Genomic DNA, 15,538 nt, shown 5'->3' on the forward strand with positions numbered 1-15,538 from the left:
AAAACATATCAATGTTATAAGCAAACAGCATAGAACATAGAACAGTACAGCACAGTACAGGCCCTTCGGCCCTCGATGTTGTGCCGAGCTACATCTGAACCCAAGATCAAGCTCTCCCACTCCCTATCATTCTGGTAAGAGTACCTCGCTTCACTTGCCTGTGCCTGATGTATGCATCTCTTCAGTCACACCAATAGGAAAAGAAACTACACGGATGGGAATCAGCAGAATGTGGCCACCCTGCGCACGGACAGTGGTCAATAAAATATCCTCTGGGCTGCACTGGGAACTCTAATGGGCTGCATGTGGGCTCCGGGCTGCAAGTTTCACACCACTGCTCAAAGAGAAAAGAATTCCATCTAATTTCTTCTTAAATAGTTTAATAATACTGGATCTCCTATGTCCCCTGGCTCGTAGTACCACCCACAAATGGAAACATCCTCTCAGCATCCATCTTGTCAAAACCCTTCAGAATCTTACATGTTTCAATAAGGTCACCTTTCATGGTCCTCAAACTGGCCAAGTGGAGGCTTGCCTCTTCAAATCTTTTCCTCGAGTTTCTCACCATCCAAACGGTCAGTAATCACCGGGAGATTGATGTCAGTTGGGGGGGGAGGAGCATTCTGGGTTTTCTTTTTGAGGGGCCAAATGGCCTACTTCATTAGACCATAACTTACAGGAGCCGAATGAGGCCATTCAGCCCAACAAGTCTGCTCCATTATTCAATCGTAAGTTTCTAATTCCCATTCTCCTGCCTTTAACATAACCCCTGATCCCCTCATTAATCAAGGGTTTATCTCTGTCTCAAAGACACTCAATGACCTGGCCTCCACAGCCTCCTGCGGCAAACAGTTCCACACATTCACCACTCTCTGGCTGAAGAAATTCCTCCTCATCTCAATTTTAAAGGAGCGTCTCTTCACTCTGAGGTTGTGCCCACGAGTTCTAGTCTCTCCCACTAATAGAAACATCTCCCCACGTCTACTTTATCTAGGCACTGCAGTATCTTGGAAGTTTCAATTAAATCCCCTCCCCCATGCTTCTAAACTCCATCGAGTACAGACCCAGAGTCCTCAACCATTCCTCTCCTGACAAACCCTTCATTCCTGGGATCATTCTTGTGAACCTCCTCTGGACCCCCTCCAAGACAAAACACCTTTCCTTAGATATGGGGTCCAAAACTGCCCATAATACTCCAAATGGGGTCTGACCAGAGCCTCATACAGCCTCAGCAGTACATCCCTGCTCTTGTACTCTAGCCTTCTAGAAATGAATGCTAACATTAAATTTACTTTTCTAAGTGCCAATTGGACCTGCTCCTAATGCGCATGTTCGCACGTAAGCGTATCTGTGTTACTGAGTCACTGGACATACGCTGGGCAAAAGTGGCAGAGGTTTCCATATGGAATGGCGTCCCTGCAGTTACAGTAACGACAGGACAGGGCCACTTGGAATGGGGGCAGGGTTTAAAGCTCGTTACCCACCAGAATCCTCCACTGGGGACCGAAAGGGATTGGGTCCGAGCCCCAGTTCATTCCCTGGTCTAGCACGCACTTCTCTGCGCGGAATGCCCGAGCATCTTGCGGCATCGCTGGTTTCATCTGACATGGTCAAGACGACAAACTGGGTAGCAAGTTTATCAATGGAGGGGCCTTACCCACATCCTGGAGTCAAGAGGGTCAGGATGTGTACAAAAGCTATAGTTCCACCATCTTATAGAACATTCCTACATAATTACTCTCATTCCTGAGGAAGATGTATCTGGAATTAAGGACAATACAGCTAAGCAACAACCTGCCCTAAGCTTGGCATGGGCAGCACGGTGGTTAGCACTGCTGCCTCACACTGCCAGGGACCTGGGTTCGATTCCCGGCTTGGGTCACTGTCTGTGTGGAGTTAGCGCATTCTCCCTATGTCTGCGTGGGTTTCCTCCTACAGTCCAAAAGATGTGCTGGTTAGGGTGCATTGGCCATGCTAAATTCTCTGTCAGTGTACCCGAACAGGTGCCAGAGTGTGGCAACTGGGGGAATTTCACAGTAACTTCATTGCGGTGTTAACGTAAGCTTACTTGTGACACTAATAGTAAATTTTTAAAAATTTAAATTCTGGGATGCCCTCTCTATACCTTTCACCTTGCTCTCCTGTAAAGATCGCAAATGTAGCCCAATCCATCATGCAAACCAGCCTCCCATCCATTGGCTGTGTCTACACTTCCCGCTGCCAGCATAATTAAGGACCCCTCGCACCAAAGACACTCTCTCTTCCACCTTCTTCCACCGGGAAAAAGATACAGAAGTCTGAGGTCACATGCCAACTGACTCAAGAACAGCTTCTCCCCTGCTGCCGTCAGACTTTTGAATGGACCTACCTCACGTTGAGCTGATCTTTCTCTACACCCTAGCTACGACTGTAACACTGCATTCTGCACTCTCTCCTTTCCTTCTCTAAAGTACAGTATGCTTTGTCTGTATAGCGCGTAAGAAACAATACTCTTCACTGCATGCTAATGCATGTGACAATATTAAATCAAATCAGATAAAAATTAAAAAGATGCTCCTTAATTGGCCAAATCAAGTCTGGTATTGACATGCTGTGCTTGGTTCAAGTTATTAGGTTACATTTCAGTTTCATTTGAAGCGATTTTTAAAAGCAGCATCTCGGCCTTTTGGCTAAGATTGAGATCGAGCCTTGGAGGAGGAGCTCTGCCTACTCCAATCAGCTTGGGTCATGTAGATCAAGCCCAAATCGGGAGGTGAGAGCCCTGTCCTGTCAGCTTGGATCGGGAACATCCCAACTTGTTGGGACTCTGAATTGGACTCGATTGGATTGAACTGGAATAAAAAAACCCTACCTCTTTGCATGGTGCCATATTCAGCCTTTGTGAAGCGCACTGGGATGTTTCAATTACACTAAAGGCGTTATGTAAATTAAAATTGCTGTTATAATAAAACATCCCCAAGGCTCACCCACAGGAGCGACTGCCAAACAAGACCTGACACTGAGCCACACAAGGAGGTGTCAGGACAAGTGAGTAAAAGCTGAGTCAAAGAGGTAGGTTTTAAAGAACGTCTCAACAGGAGGAGGGTGGGCAAGAGATAGAGAGGGACAGGGAGGGGATTCCAGAGCTTAGGGCCCAGGCTGCCACCTCCGGAGCGGGTAAAGTCAAGGATGGCGGGTGAGGCTGGAATTGGCAAGAGTGAAGAGATCTCTGGGTGGGGATGGGAGGGTCTGTGAGGATGGAGGAAGTTACAGAGAAAGATGAGGAGGGGGGGTGTTGGGGGTGGTGGATATGTCCATGGAACTGTTCCATGCTGTGGGTTCAGGCCTGAGAGCAGCAAATGTTGCCCAGTCTGTCAGAGAGAGGATAATGGGAGAACAATCAATCCCAGAGGGAGGGAACACTTCGAAACGTGCTATCAAACTAGAGCTGGGGGCCGGGGAGGGGGGGAGGTGACATAACATGGTTCTGCTTATTCAACTCTACTTCGAGCTGGTGTGTTGCTGAAACCTGACTCAACGTTAAACTGGAAGGAAATGGGACAGCTGGTTTAGTTAGTGAGCAGCGCTCTGTTCTATTATTGGCTTCCAGCTACAAATAGCAATGTTGCTGGTTTGACTCAGCAATCCAGGGTAACACAATATCACACTGTACCTGCGAGCAGGATAGCAGGCTGCACTGCTCTGGGAATAAGGCACCTTACGCATGCATATTTAGCGTGCTGGGCCGTCTAACCTTCTGTAAATGATTCAAAATGCGGCACATTCACAGAAAGCACCCTTTCCTCTGGGAAACCGTGACATCCAATCCCATCCAAATAGCTTCATTTTCTTTTCCACCTGCGCTTACCTACATGGAAAATAGAGACAGCAGGAGGCCATTCGGCCCTGCTCTGTCGGTCATCATGATCATGACTGATTATCCAACTCAATAGCCTGATCCTGCTTTCCCCCACGTTTGCTGATATCCTTCTCTCCAAGAGCTCTATCTAACTCTTTCTTCAAAACATCCAATGTTTTGGCCTCAACTACTTTCCGTCGTAGCGAATTCCACAGGACGACCGCTCTGTGGGTGAAGAAATCTCTCCTCACCTCTGTCCGAAACAGTCTCCCCTGGTTCTGGACACCCCCCCCACCACCACTAGGGATAGCTTTCTTTATGAAGAAAGCCTGGTAACATTGTGGTTGGCACTGCTGCCTCACAGCGCCAGGGACCCAGGTTCGATTCCAGCCTCGGGTCACCGTCTGTGTGGAGTTTGCACGTTCTTCCCACGTCTGCACAGATTTCCTCTGGGTGCTCCGGTTTCTTCCCAGAGTCCAAAGATGTGTGGGTTGAGTGCACTGGCCATGCTAGGTTGCCCCATAGTGTCAGGGGGATTAACAGGGTAAATAAGCTGGGAAAGGGCCTGAGAGGGATTGTGGTTGGCGTGGACCTGATGGGCTGAATGGCCTCCTTCTACACTTCAGGGATGCTATGATTCTAAAATGTTGATATGGAACTGGTGGGAACTGTTGTTTGCTGCAGAGACCCTGATCGTATTCTGGGCACCTGGCTGATTTTGCAGTTAGAAAGTGAGGGTTGGACGGGAGGTGGTTTCAGCTTCAAGGTTTGAGGAGCAGACCGGACTTAACAGTCGTGGAAAATAATAATTTTGACCCATGGCTGAGCTGATTAAATTGATTGATCTGATCACGAGAGGTCGGAGGTCTGGTGCATGGCATCCATTTTAAAAATGAAGTCCTTTCCATAGAGTCCCATAGACTTACAAAATTCTAACAGGACTAGACAGGGTAGATGCAAGGAGGGTGTTTCTGATGGTGAGGGGACTCCAGAGCAGGGGTTACAGTCTGAAGGTTCAGGGTAGACCATTTAGGATGGAGATGAGGAGACATTTCTTCACCCAGAGAGTGGTGACCTGTGGAATTCATTACCACAGGAAATAGTTGATGCCAAAACATTGAATGTATTCAAGAGGCGGCTGGATTGGGGCGAATGGGATCAAAGGTTATGGGGAGAAAGCAAGATTAGGCTATTGAGTTGGACGATCAGCCATGATCATGATGAATGGCGGAGCAGGTTTATAGGGCCGAGTTTTTATTGTCCATCGCCGACTGTCGGCCTCTGATACAAGGGGCGGATTGCAGGGGGCCAATTCGAAGTGAGGCCGCAGCTGGAGTACTGTGTGCAGTTTTGGGCGCCGTACTTACGCAAGGATATTTTGGCCTTGGAGGGAGTGCAGAGGAGGTTTACTAGGCTGATGCCGGAGTTGAGGGGATTGAGCTATGAGGAGAGGCTGAATAAACTAGGCTTGTACTCGTTAGAGTTTAAAAGAATGAGGGGAGATCTCATTGAGATGTATAAGATGATGAATGGGATGGATAGGATAGAGGTGGAGAGACTCTTCCCGCTCAGAAAGGACAGTAGGACTAGGGGGCACAGCCTCAAGATAAAGGGGGGGCGGTTTAGAATGGAGTTGAGGAGGAACTTCTTCACTCAAAGGGTGGTGAATCTCTGGAATTCTCTGCCCGTTGAAGTGGTGGAGGCTACCTCGCTAAATATTTTTAAGACGCGGGTTGATGGGTTTTTGATAAGCGAGGGGATTAAGGGTTATGGGGAGAGGGCGGGAATGTGAAACTGAGCCACGACAGATCAGCCATGATCTTATTGAATGGCGGGGCAGGCTCGAAGGGCTAGTTGGCCTACTCCTGCTCCTATTTCTTATGTTCTTATGTTCAAAGGTCAACGCTGGGGCAAGGCTACTTTCACACGCAGGTCAGGACGGGCAAAGGTTGCAGATTCCCACCTCCTGAGACATCAGTGAAACCGTTCGGGGTGTTTAATGGAAACCTGACAGAAGGAGCAGAACAACGCACCACTTCCATCGTTCTGGGGAAAAATCAACCTTCACGTTTGCTGAAGTTCACGGGTTTCACTGCGGCAGGGAAACAACTGCCGAGGGAGTGGTCGGGCCGAGCCGCAGGAGGTATCTCACTGCCCACCAAGTCAGCGACTGCAAGTGAGACACTCGTGTCAATGGGGGAAGGGGGTGAAGTTTAAAGAGTTTGAACACTCATCCACTGTAAAAGAGGTGTGAGATTCTTACCTGGGCCTTTTTTTTACAGAAGGCAATAAATTTTAAACAAAAGGAGAAAGCAACATTAAATGATGCAATGCACACAGCACAAAATGATTAAGGACAACAGATTAATCCACTCCATCTAGTGATGCCTCTACTATGCACTATTCCTACAGCCAATGCACCAGTAGGTTTTTACCCCCAGTGTAACACTCCCCGTCACCTCCTATTCTCATTTTAGAAGCATGCATGCAGCTTATTCAAAACAAACAAAGCATAAAAAAACCACTCAAACGAAATTCTAAAGCTCACACAGGACAGCACCGACTGATCCCTCAGTCACAATTCACTTCAAAGCAAACAAGACACCTCGTCACTTTGTCAGCAGTGATCAGTCCAAAGCAGAGACACCAAGACTTTTAATACACCCCCATCTCCCTCAATAGATCAGGTGGGCCCCCTCCATAACTGGGCTGGTTTGTGACTGGGATACAGATCGTTGCTGGAATTTTACCACCTTGTCCGCCCGAGGCTCGTAAGATCCCGCCCGAGGGCCAATGGAGAATGCCGTTCTGCGAGCCTCCCCTGCCCCCCCGTCCCCCGTCCCCCGATTCTGGGATGGACGAGGCAGTGAAATTCCGGACCGGATCGTAATAGAGTCTCTTGATCAGATTTGGTGTCAATAGCCTGAGGAAGGATGCAGAGGAATTCTCCCTGATCGTCCCTGTGATTGGAGTCTCTCCCAGGGAACGCCCAACGGGGCCAAAGGGATCAAGGGATATGAGGAGGAAGGGGGGGGGGGATCAGGCTATTGAGTTCAATGATCAGCCATGATCAAAATGAATGGTGGAGCAGGCTCGAAGGGCCAAATGGCCTCCTCCTGCTTCTAGTTTCTATTCTTCTATGTTAATACACAGCGGGGGGGGAGGTTTGATGAACTGGTTAAAATCAAAATGCTGTGGATGTGGGAATCTGAAACAAAAACAGAAAATGCTGGAAGATCTCAGCAGGTCTGACAGCATCCGCGGAGAGAGAATACAGCCAACGTTTCCAGTCTGGTTGACGGTCTGGCGAAGGGTCCTCCAGACTCAAAACCAGAAGTGAAAAGGCCTGGGAAATCTCAGCAGGTCTGGCAGCATCTGTATAGGAGAGAAAAGAGCTGACCCTCTATCAAAGGGTCACCCGGACTTGCAATGTCAGCTCTTCTCTCTCCTTTACAGATGCCTCCAGGCTCGCTGAGATCTGCCAGCGTTTTCTGTTGATAAACCAGCCAGGTATTTTTCACCCCTTCGTTGTCCTCTGCGCAGAGGCAATTTCACACACCGGTTTTCAGGTCACATTCAATAAATTTGGTTTGCAATTTATTGACCCAAAAGCACCGGTGAAATCGGAAGGTACCGGTTACGTCGGGCACCATTAGGGAGGCTGTACGGGCTTTCCCATTGGCTTAGAGATGAGCAGACTAGGACTGTGACACCTTCCTGATGTTACCTGAGCGATAGTCGGGGTTCATGACCACGCGCTCGATTCAAAGAGGAAAACTTAAAAAGAGAGAGGCTTGCTGTCAAAGCTACTCACACACACACACATCAGGACAAACCCAATAATACCAAATTCCTAAAGCAACTCCAACTGATATGAGACAAGGTTACCGATTATCAGTCAGGTTTGCAATATGGCTCAATTATGCTGGTCAAAAGCTCCACATATTCATTCAGGGACCTGTCCTTTGCAGGTAAAAAGGAACAGATAGGGTGACACAGCGGTTAGCACTACTTCCTCACAGCGTCAGGGACCCAGGTTCAATTCCGGCCTCGGGTGACTGTGTAGCGTTTGCACATTCTCCCCATGTCTGTGTGGGTTTCCTCCGGGTGCTCCAGTTTCCTCCCACAGTCCAAAGGTGTGTGGATTAGGCCATGCTAAATTGCCCCCAAGTGTTAGGGTAAATTAGCAGGGTAAATATAGAATCATAGAACCCTACAGTGCAGAAAGAGGCCCTTCGGCCCATCGAGTTTGCACTGAACACAATCCTACCCAGGCCCCTACCACCATATCCCTACATATGATACCCACTAATCCCTCTAACCTACGCATCCCTGGACACTAAGGGGCAATTTCTTAGCACGGCCAATCAACCTAACCCGCACATCTTTGGACTGTGGGAGGAAACCGGAGCACCCGGAGGAAACCCACACAGACACGAGGAGAATGTGCAAACTCCACACAGACAGTGGCCCGAGCCGGGAATCGAAGCCAGGACCCTGGAGCTGTGAAACAGCAGTGCTAACCACTGTGCTACCATGCCGCCCCATGTATGGAGTTACAAGGATAGGCCTGGGTGAAATTGTTGTTGGTGTATGCTTGATGGGCCAAATGGCCTCCTTCTGCACTGCAGGGATTCTACACCCAGACATTGCACTTCTTTTCAGTTAAATGAAAGAGTGGGGATCAATAACTCCCTGGTGCATTCTTCATTGGCAAACTCTCAAATTGAGTCCCACTTGCCAATCAATCGTGCCCCTTCTCTCATGCAGCATAAACTGCTGTTCACTTTGAAATTTGATACTCCTGCACCTGTCCTGATGAGTACCAGATGAAAAGCTTTGACAGCACATCCTTTCAGGGATCCTCAAAGTTCCGCACTACCAAAGGACTATGGAAAATGGAGAAGCGTTGAAGAGTTCTTGGTCCCGGAAGTTGCCCAGGCTTAGCAGAAAACACGCTGACGGCTGTGTGCACACTCGCATGCAGAGTTAGTGAGGAGAGAGTCAGGCAGGGCTCGTTAGTGTCCACCACCACACTGGCACTCCCTGAGGTGGCACACTTACTGAATAGAATGGCCACAATTGTGAGATTACTTGCCATGTATGTGGACTCCAATAAGGGAGACAGTTCCTTCAGAAGAGGAGTGGGTGAGGGCGGATCATGGGGTGGGGGGGAGAAAAAGTAATTAGCAAAGTTTTTGCATTGCTTACCCGTAGCAGTTACAATCCCAGTTGCTATCCTTGTACCATTTTCCCAACTCTTAAATTAACAACATGCAATGCCCAAATATTTCACATCTTCACAATGTTTGGGCGATAGAAATGTGGTTACACAATGCAACATTAAAACCCAAAGATAAGTATCTACGCACCTATATTGAAAAGAGAAACTTACTTCCACTTGCTCGCTTCCTACAGTTAGCGTCATGGAATCGCACAGGCATGTCCTTGATGATTTTGCAACAACCACAATCTATATTTATATATCATCTTTATCAGCATAAACATCTCAAGTCCCTTCACGGGAGCAACCAGCTGACTAAATGTGACCTCAGGCCACAGAGGGAGACAGTAGGTGACCAAATGCTGTGATAAAGTAGGCAGAACGGGATAGATTCTTCACCCACGAGGTGACGAAGGGTTATTGGGGTCTGATGAAGGTGGGGTTAAGGTTACAATCAGGTAAGGGCAACACAGTGGTTAGCACTGCGGCCTCACAGCGCCAGGGACCTAGGTTCAATCCCAGTCTCGGGTCACTGTCTGTGCGGAGTTTACACATTCTCCCCGTGTCCACTGAGGTTTCCTCCGAGTGCTCCAATTTCCTACCACACTCCAAAGATGTGCGAGTTAGGTGCACTGGCCACGCTAAATTGCCCCTTAGTGTCAGAGGAACTGGCAGGGTAAATGCGTGGGGTTATGGGGATAGGGCTTGGATGAGATTGTTGTTGGTGTAGACTCGATGGGCCAAATGGCCTCCTTCTGCAGTGTCGGGATTCTATGATATGGTCCTGGTGGTCAAAAAAAAAACCTCACTTTGGGTCAGTTATGGCCATAAGGTTAGCTGAGCCTCGGACAGTTGCTTGGGAGGAGGACGGAGTTGGTGGTCAGGGAGTGAAGCTTGTGACAGGAACCGGAGACGATGACTTCAGTTTTCCCAATAGTTAGTTGGAGGAAATCCCCAGCACTGGGTGTTGGAAAAGTGGTCTGATAACCCAGCAACAGTGGAGGAGGCACGAGGGGTGAGATAGAGCTCGGTGTCTGTCAGTGTAGATGTGAAAACTGAGGTTGTCTTTGGGTTTGGGTTAGAGATAGGCTGCTTTAGGGCCTGGGTGCTTTGGCTGATTTAGGGTTTGGCTGCTTTGGGGTTCGGGTGCAGGTGCAAAGAGAGATTCTTGAAGGACAGCAGAGCTATCTGTGCAAGAGAGAATAGAGAAACCATTGTGGACAATTCCCTGGTCGTGTCCTGGTAGCAGCAGGTGAGAGTGTAGGGGTCACAGTGGACAGGCAGAGGAGGAGGATGGTGCGGTCAACTCTTGTGAGCAGAGATATAGGGAGAAAGAGACGGAAAGGGTGACGCTTGTCACACTCTCACAGATTGCCATTTTGGATTCTGACGTGAGCTGTTTCAGTCATGGGATAGGGGCAGACACCTGATTGGAGGGATTCAAACATGGAGTTGGCAGAAATGGATATGGATTTGGGAAGTGAGCGCACAGTGAAAGATCATGGGGAAGAATGGGTGCTTGGAAATGGCCCGGTAGTTCAGTGGGGAGGGGGACGGATGTGGGAGGTTGAGGAATAAGGCTGGCAGATTCCACAGAGAGAGGAGGAGCAATGGCCAAGAGAGCCTTCAACTGTATCTGTTCTGTCCAACCTTCACGGGAAGCTGGCGCAACTGGGAGGCTCAGGGCAGGCCGCGGGGCGAGCGAGGGACCCCTGACCGCTAAACAAACTCGGCGCTGCCAAGCGGAGGGCGTACCTCGCGGTTCGATGAGGTTTCCGCTGCATCGTGGATGTCGTCAGATTGATGTGGCGTCATTGATGATTCTGCACCCTGGGGGGAAGAGGAGCCCGGTGAGGCTGTTTGCTGGAGGCAGGGGTGGGAGAGGGGGAGAAATGAAAAAACAAAACAGATCAGCAAAAACTTCGCTCACATCACCGCCACACCAAGGACAAATCTCCCACCGGCGTCAAAAACACACCGGGAACAAAGTCAAACTTTCCAAATCCCAGAAACAACTCCCGTCAAAATTCACACTCGGGTTAAAAAAAAACACAGGCAGCTGAATATTTGTACAAAATACCAGCTTTAAAACAGAGAGAGTTTGGATTAAATTCTATTATTGTTAGAATTTTCTTAATAACGTTCCCCTAAAACCATGCAAACCCTCCAGCAAAACACTGCACACGTTTCATGGATAATATATTTGTGAATAGAAATATTGCCGAATATTGCTCAGATGCTGCCCAGAATTGCCATAAATCTCAAAGCAGCATCACTAGGAAGAAAGATAGATAAAATCATGCACATTAAAATCTGCCACGCATTGATTCTCAAAGCTCCCGACAAACCTCTTCATCCTGATAATCCACAGGAAAAACCCAGAAGTTTTCCATTGTGTTCACAGTCGAGATGCCCTTCTCTCTCTCTCTCTCCCTTGTCCCCAGGTTCCCTCTCTCCTGCTGATCCTGCTCTCGTGTCAGTCCAAGTGCGTGCGCCTTGGCACCGGCACACAGCTATCTGGTGTCGCCAGGCGTTTCGATCCTCCAGCTAGCGTGACTCGGTAACGAGATCACCCGTAACCTGTCAGGTTTCACAGCAACAAGCTTTAACCCCTTGCGCTAACTTCCCCACGTCTGTGCAGCTTTCGAATCAAGGAGTCATCTAAATTAGACAGACGTACAGCGTACAAACAAACCAGTCGCGGAGAATTTCTTCACAGTTTATATTCCCGATAACGATATTTATAAAGATTCTACTTTCAGGCTGAACTTCTTGTCGGTTTCCGTCACACAAACCAGCCTCCCATCCATTGACTCTGTCTACACTTCCCGCTGCCTCGGCAAAGCAGACAGTATAATCAAGGATCCCACGCACCCCAGACACACTCTCTTCCACCTTTGTCCATCGAGTTGGGCGGCACAGTGCTTAGCACTGCTGCCTCACAGTGCCAGGGACCCAGGTCTGATTCCTGGCTTGGGTCACTGTCTGTGCAGAGTCTGCACATTCTCCCCGTGTCTGCATGGGTTTCCTCCAGGTGCTCTGGAGACCAAAAGACGTGCTTTTGTTAGATGCGTTGGCCGTGCTAAATTCTCCCCGTGAACCCAAACAGGCGCTGGAGTGTGGCGACAAGGGGATTTTCACAGTAACTTCATTGCAGTGTTAATTTAAGCCTAATTGTGACAATAATAAACTTTAAAAAAGCTACAAAATTCTAAGGACACGTACCAACTAACTCAAAAGCAGCTTCTTCCCTGCTGCTGTCAGGCTTTTGAATGTATATAACCATATATTAAGGTGATCTTTCTCTACACCCTAGCTGTAATACTACATTCTGCACTCTCCTTCTCTATGAACGGTATGCTTTGTCTGTATAATGCACAAGAAACGATACTTTTTACTGTATGCTAATACATGTGGAAATAATAAATCAAATCAAATCAAACCATTTTGCTTTTTAAAAAAGGCTTAATTTTGATAATTAGAGGCACCGGGCAAAATAATACCACCAACCGACAAAGGTTTAGCCACATAGAAAATGTGGACTGCAGCAGGTTCAAGTATGCTGCTCATCACCAGCTCCTCAAGGACAACCAGGGGTGGGCAATAAATGCTGGCCAGCCAGCAGCACTCGTGTCCCAGGAACGAATTAAAAAAAGAAGCTCCTTCAGCCCATTGTGTCATTCCTAGCCCTTTCCTGGAGCAATTCCACATCCTCTGTTTCCTATCCTTCTATCTTTGCACATTTGAAATAATTACCCGAGGTTGACCAGACTAACACCTGGAAAGGACAGGTTGTCTTATGAGGAAAGGTTGGAGGAGCTAGGCTTGTATCCATTGGGAGTTTGGAAGGGTACAAGTCAACCTGGTTGAAATATACAAGATCCTGAGGGGGTCTTGACAGGATGGAGGTGGAGATGTTGTTTCCTCTTATGGGAAAATCTAGAACTGGGGGTCTAGTGTAGTCTTGCCCTTCCCTCTGCAACTTTCTCTTGACCTCTGAAATCTCGGCACTCCGCCATTCTAATTGGTCCACAACTGGCATGCCCTCGACTGCCTAAGCCCCCGAGTGGAAAAATCCCCCCTCTGACTCTCTCCTCTACTCGAGTGGTGTGCCCCTCACAAATTACATCTTTGACCAAGCTTTTGGACACCTGCCCTAACATCTGATGTAGCTTGGGGGGGGGGGTCAGTTTTGTTTGGTGACACTGCGGTGAAAGACCTCAGGGTGTTTTGCCACATTCAAACATTAATGTGAATTAAATGGGCATGCCGCTGTGAGGGTGACTCTTATCACTTAAAGCTGGCTTCTCCAAGGATATTTAGAGGTATTTGGATAGGGTGGCACGGTGGCACAGTGGTTAGCACTGCTGCCTCACAGCGCCAGGGACCCGGGTTCGATTCCCGGCTTGGGTCACTCTCTGTGCAAAATTTGCACGTTCTCCGTGCGTTGGGGTGTGTTTTCTCCGGGTGCTCCGGTTTCCTCCCACAGTCCAAAGATAAATTGCCCCTTGGCGTCAGGGGGATTAGCAGGGTAAATATGCGGGTTTACAGGAATAGGGCTTGGGTGGGATTGTGACTGGTGCAGAACTTGATGGGCTGAATGGCCTCCTTCTGCCCTGTCGGGATTTTATGATTTATTTCCAAATGAGCGAGATGACAAAAGTTCAAACGTAAGAACAGTTCTCAGTGGGTTAAACATTGAGCTCCATAATTGAATATAGCAAAGCGTGCAAAACACACAGAGATACTCTGTTAATAATGAATGAGAGGCTGAGCTCAAAAGCAGCTCTCAGTTGTTGGAGCTGCCTCTCAGCTTTTCTGAAAAAGACCCCTTTACCCCTTCAAACAGGATTTAGTTCACTTGGAAAGGCAGCCGCAACATCGCAGGCTGAACTTTTGATGGGACGGGACACTGGAGAAGGACCCTTCGCTTCTCTGGCCCACGGACGGGTGGGGTTTCATCCCATTCCGGTTCGCAGCCACCCACTTAATTATTGAAGGGAGACAGCTCGACTGGTAATGACATGAATAAACCATTGGCTGGAAAAAGTGCTGGACAAGGAGGATAAACAACCCAGGGACCATTTTAACATAATCAAGCAGTTGGTAAATAATACCTGACAACCCCGCTCATTCTGGACAAACAAACTCTTTCATGCAGTCCGCACTCCTGGATAAAACTCAGCATTTTGGAGCACTCGCAGGGCTCAACGCATGCCTCAAACTCAACCCCGCAGTATACTTCTCATCGATTTCACAGAACCTCTATGCAGGAGGTGGCCATTTGGCCCATTGAGTCTGCACCGCCCCTTTGACACAGCATCTTACCCAAGCCCGCTCCCCCACCCTGCCCCTGTATCCCCACACATTTACCATCGGAAAAGAAAATTATTCAAATGAATTATTCGGAGTTTGCATGTTCTCCCCGTGTCTGTGTGGGTTTCCTCTGGGTGCTCCAGTTTCCTCCCACATTCCAAAGACGTGCGAGTTGGGTTGATTGGCCATGCTAAAATTGACCCTAGAGTCAGGGGATTAGCCGGGAAAAGTGTGGATTACAGGGTTAGGGTCTGGGTGAGGCTGTGATGGTACAGACTCACTGGGCCGAATGGCTTTCTTCTGTACTCTAAGATTCTATGACCACACCTTACACAATCTATACTCATCACCCAGAACCAATCTTCATATTCAAAGGAGAGGTTTGGAGAATAGTCAAGAATTCTGCACTGTCAAAGTACTGGCATATCTCATAGAATCCCTGTGGTGTAGAACATAGAAAAACTACAGCACAAACAGGCCCTTCAGCCCGTAAGTTGCGCTGAACATATCCCTACCTACAAGGCTTACCTATAGCCCTCTATCTTACTAAGGCTAGAAGAGTAGAAGAGGCCATTCAGCCCATCAAATCCACACTGACTCTTTGACAGAGTATCTTACCCAGGCCTCTCCTCTGCTCTAATCCCACACATTTCCCATGGCTAGTCTATCTACACATCCTGGGACTTTTTTTTAGTTGAGTTAGGGCATCATGATCAGCACAGGCTTGGAGGGCCGAAGGGCCTGTTCCGGTTCCGCACTTCTCTTTGTTCTGAAGGACAATTTAGCATGGTCAATCCATCTAATCTGCACATCTTTGGAGTGTGGGAGGAAGCCCATGCAGACACGGGGAGAACGTGCAGACTCTGCACAGACAGTCACCCAAGCCAGGAATTGAACCCAGGTCCCTGGCGCTGTGATGCAACAGTGCTAACCACTGTGCCACCGCGCCATCATTAGCTAACCTTGACAGTGTGGTCATTGCACATGGTGGGTTAGAAAGATGGCAAGTTTTAGTAACTTTTAAGAAAAATTTCAAATCGTAGAAATCCTACAGTACAGAAGGAGGCCATTTGGTCCATCGAGCTTGCACTGACCGCAATCCCACCCATGCCCCATCCCTGTATCCCCACGTATTAACCCTGCTAGTCCCCCTGACACTA

The 15,538-nt window shown here is 48.5% G+C and overlaps 1 protein-coding gene across 2 annotated transcripts in view; it reads right to left on the reverse strand.

Moving 5' to 3' along the window:
• The window catches only part of apba1a (amyloid beta (A4) precursor protein-binding, family A, member 1a), a 100,489-nt gene that overhangs the window by 63,993 nt on the left and 20,958 nt on the right, over window positions 1-15,538 (reverse strand). For both annotated transcript variants that reach the window (XM_080188371.1, XM_080188370.1), the window contains exon 2: window positions 10,818-10,925. In XM_080188371.1, coding sequence (XP_080044497.1) covers window positions 10,818-10,925 — 108 coding nt within the window. The remainder of the gene's footprint in view (window positions 1-10,817; window positions 10,926-15,538) is intronic.

Source organism: Carcharhinus amblyrhynchos, chromosome 5 (assembly GCF_965287045.1).
Source record: "Carcharhinus amblyrhynchos chromosome 5, sCarAmb.v2.hapA, whole genome shotgun sequence".
In the NCBI taxonomy this organism is placed as follows: Eukaryota; Metazoa; Chordata; class Chondrichthyes; order Carcharhiniformes; family Carcharhinidae; genus Carcharhinus; species Carcharhinus amblyrhynchos.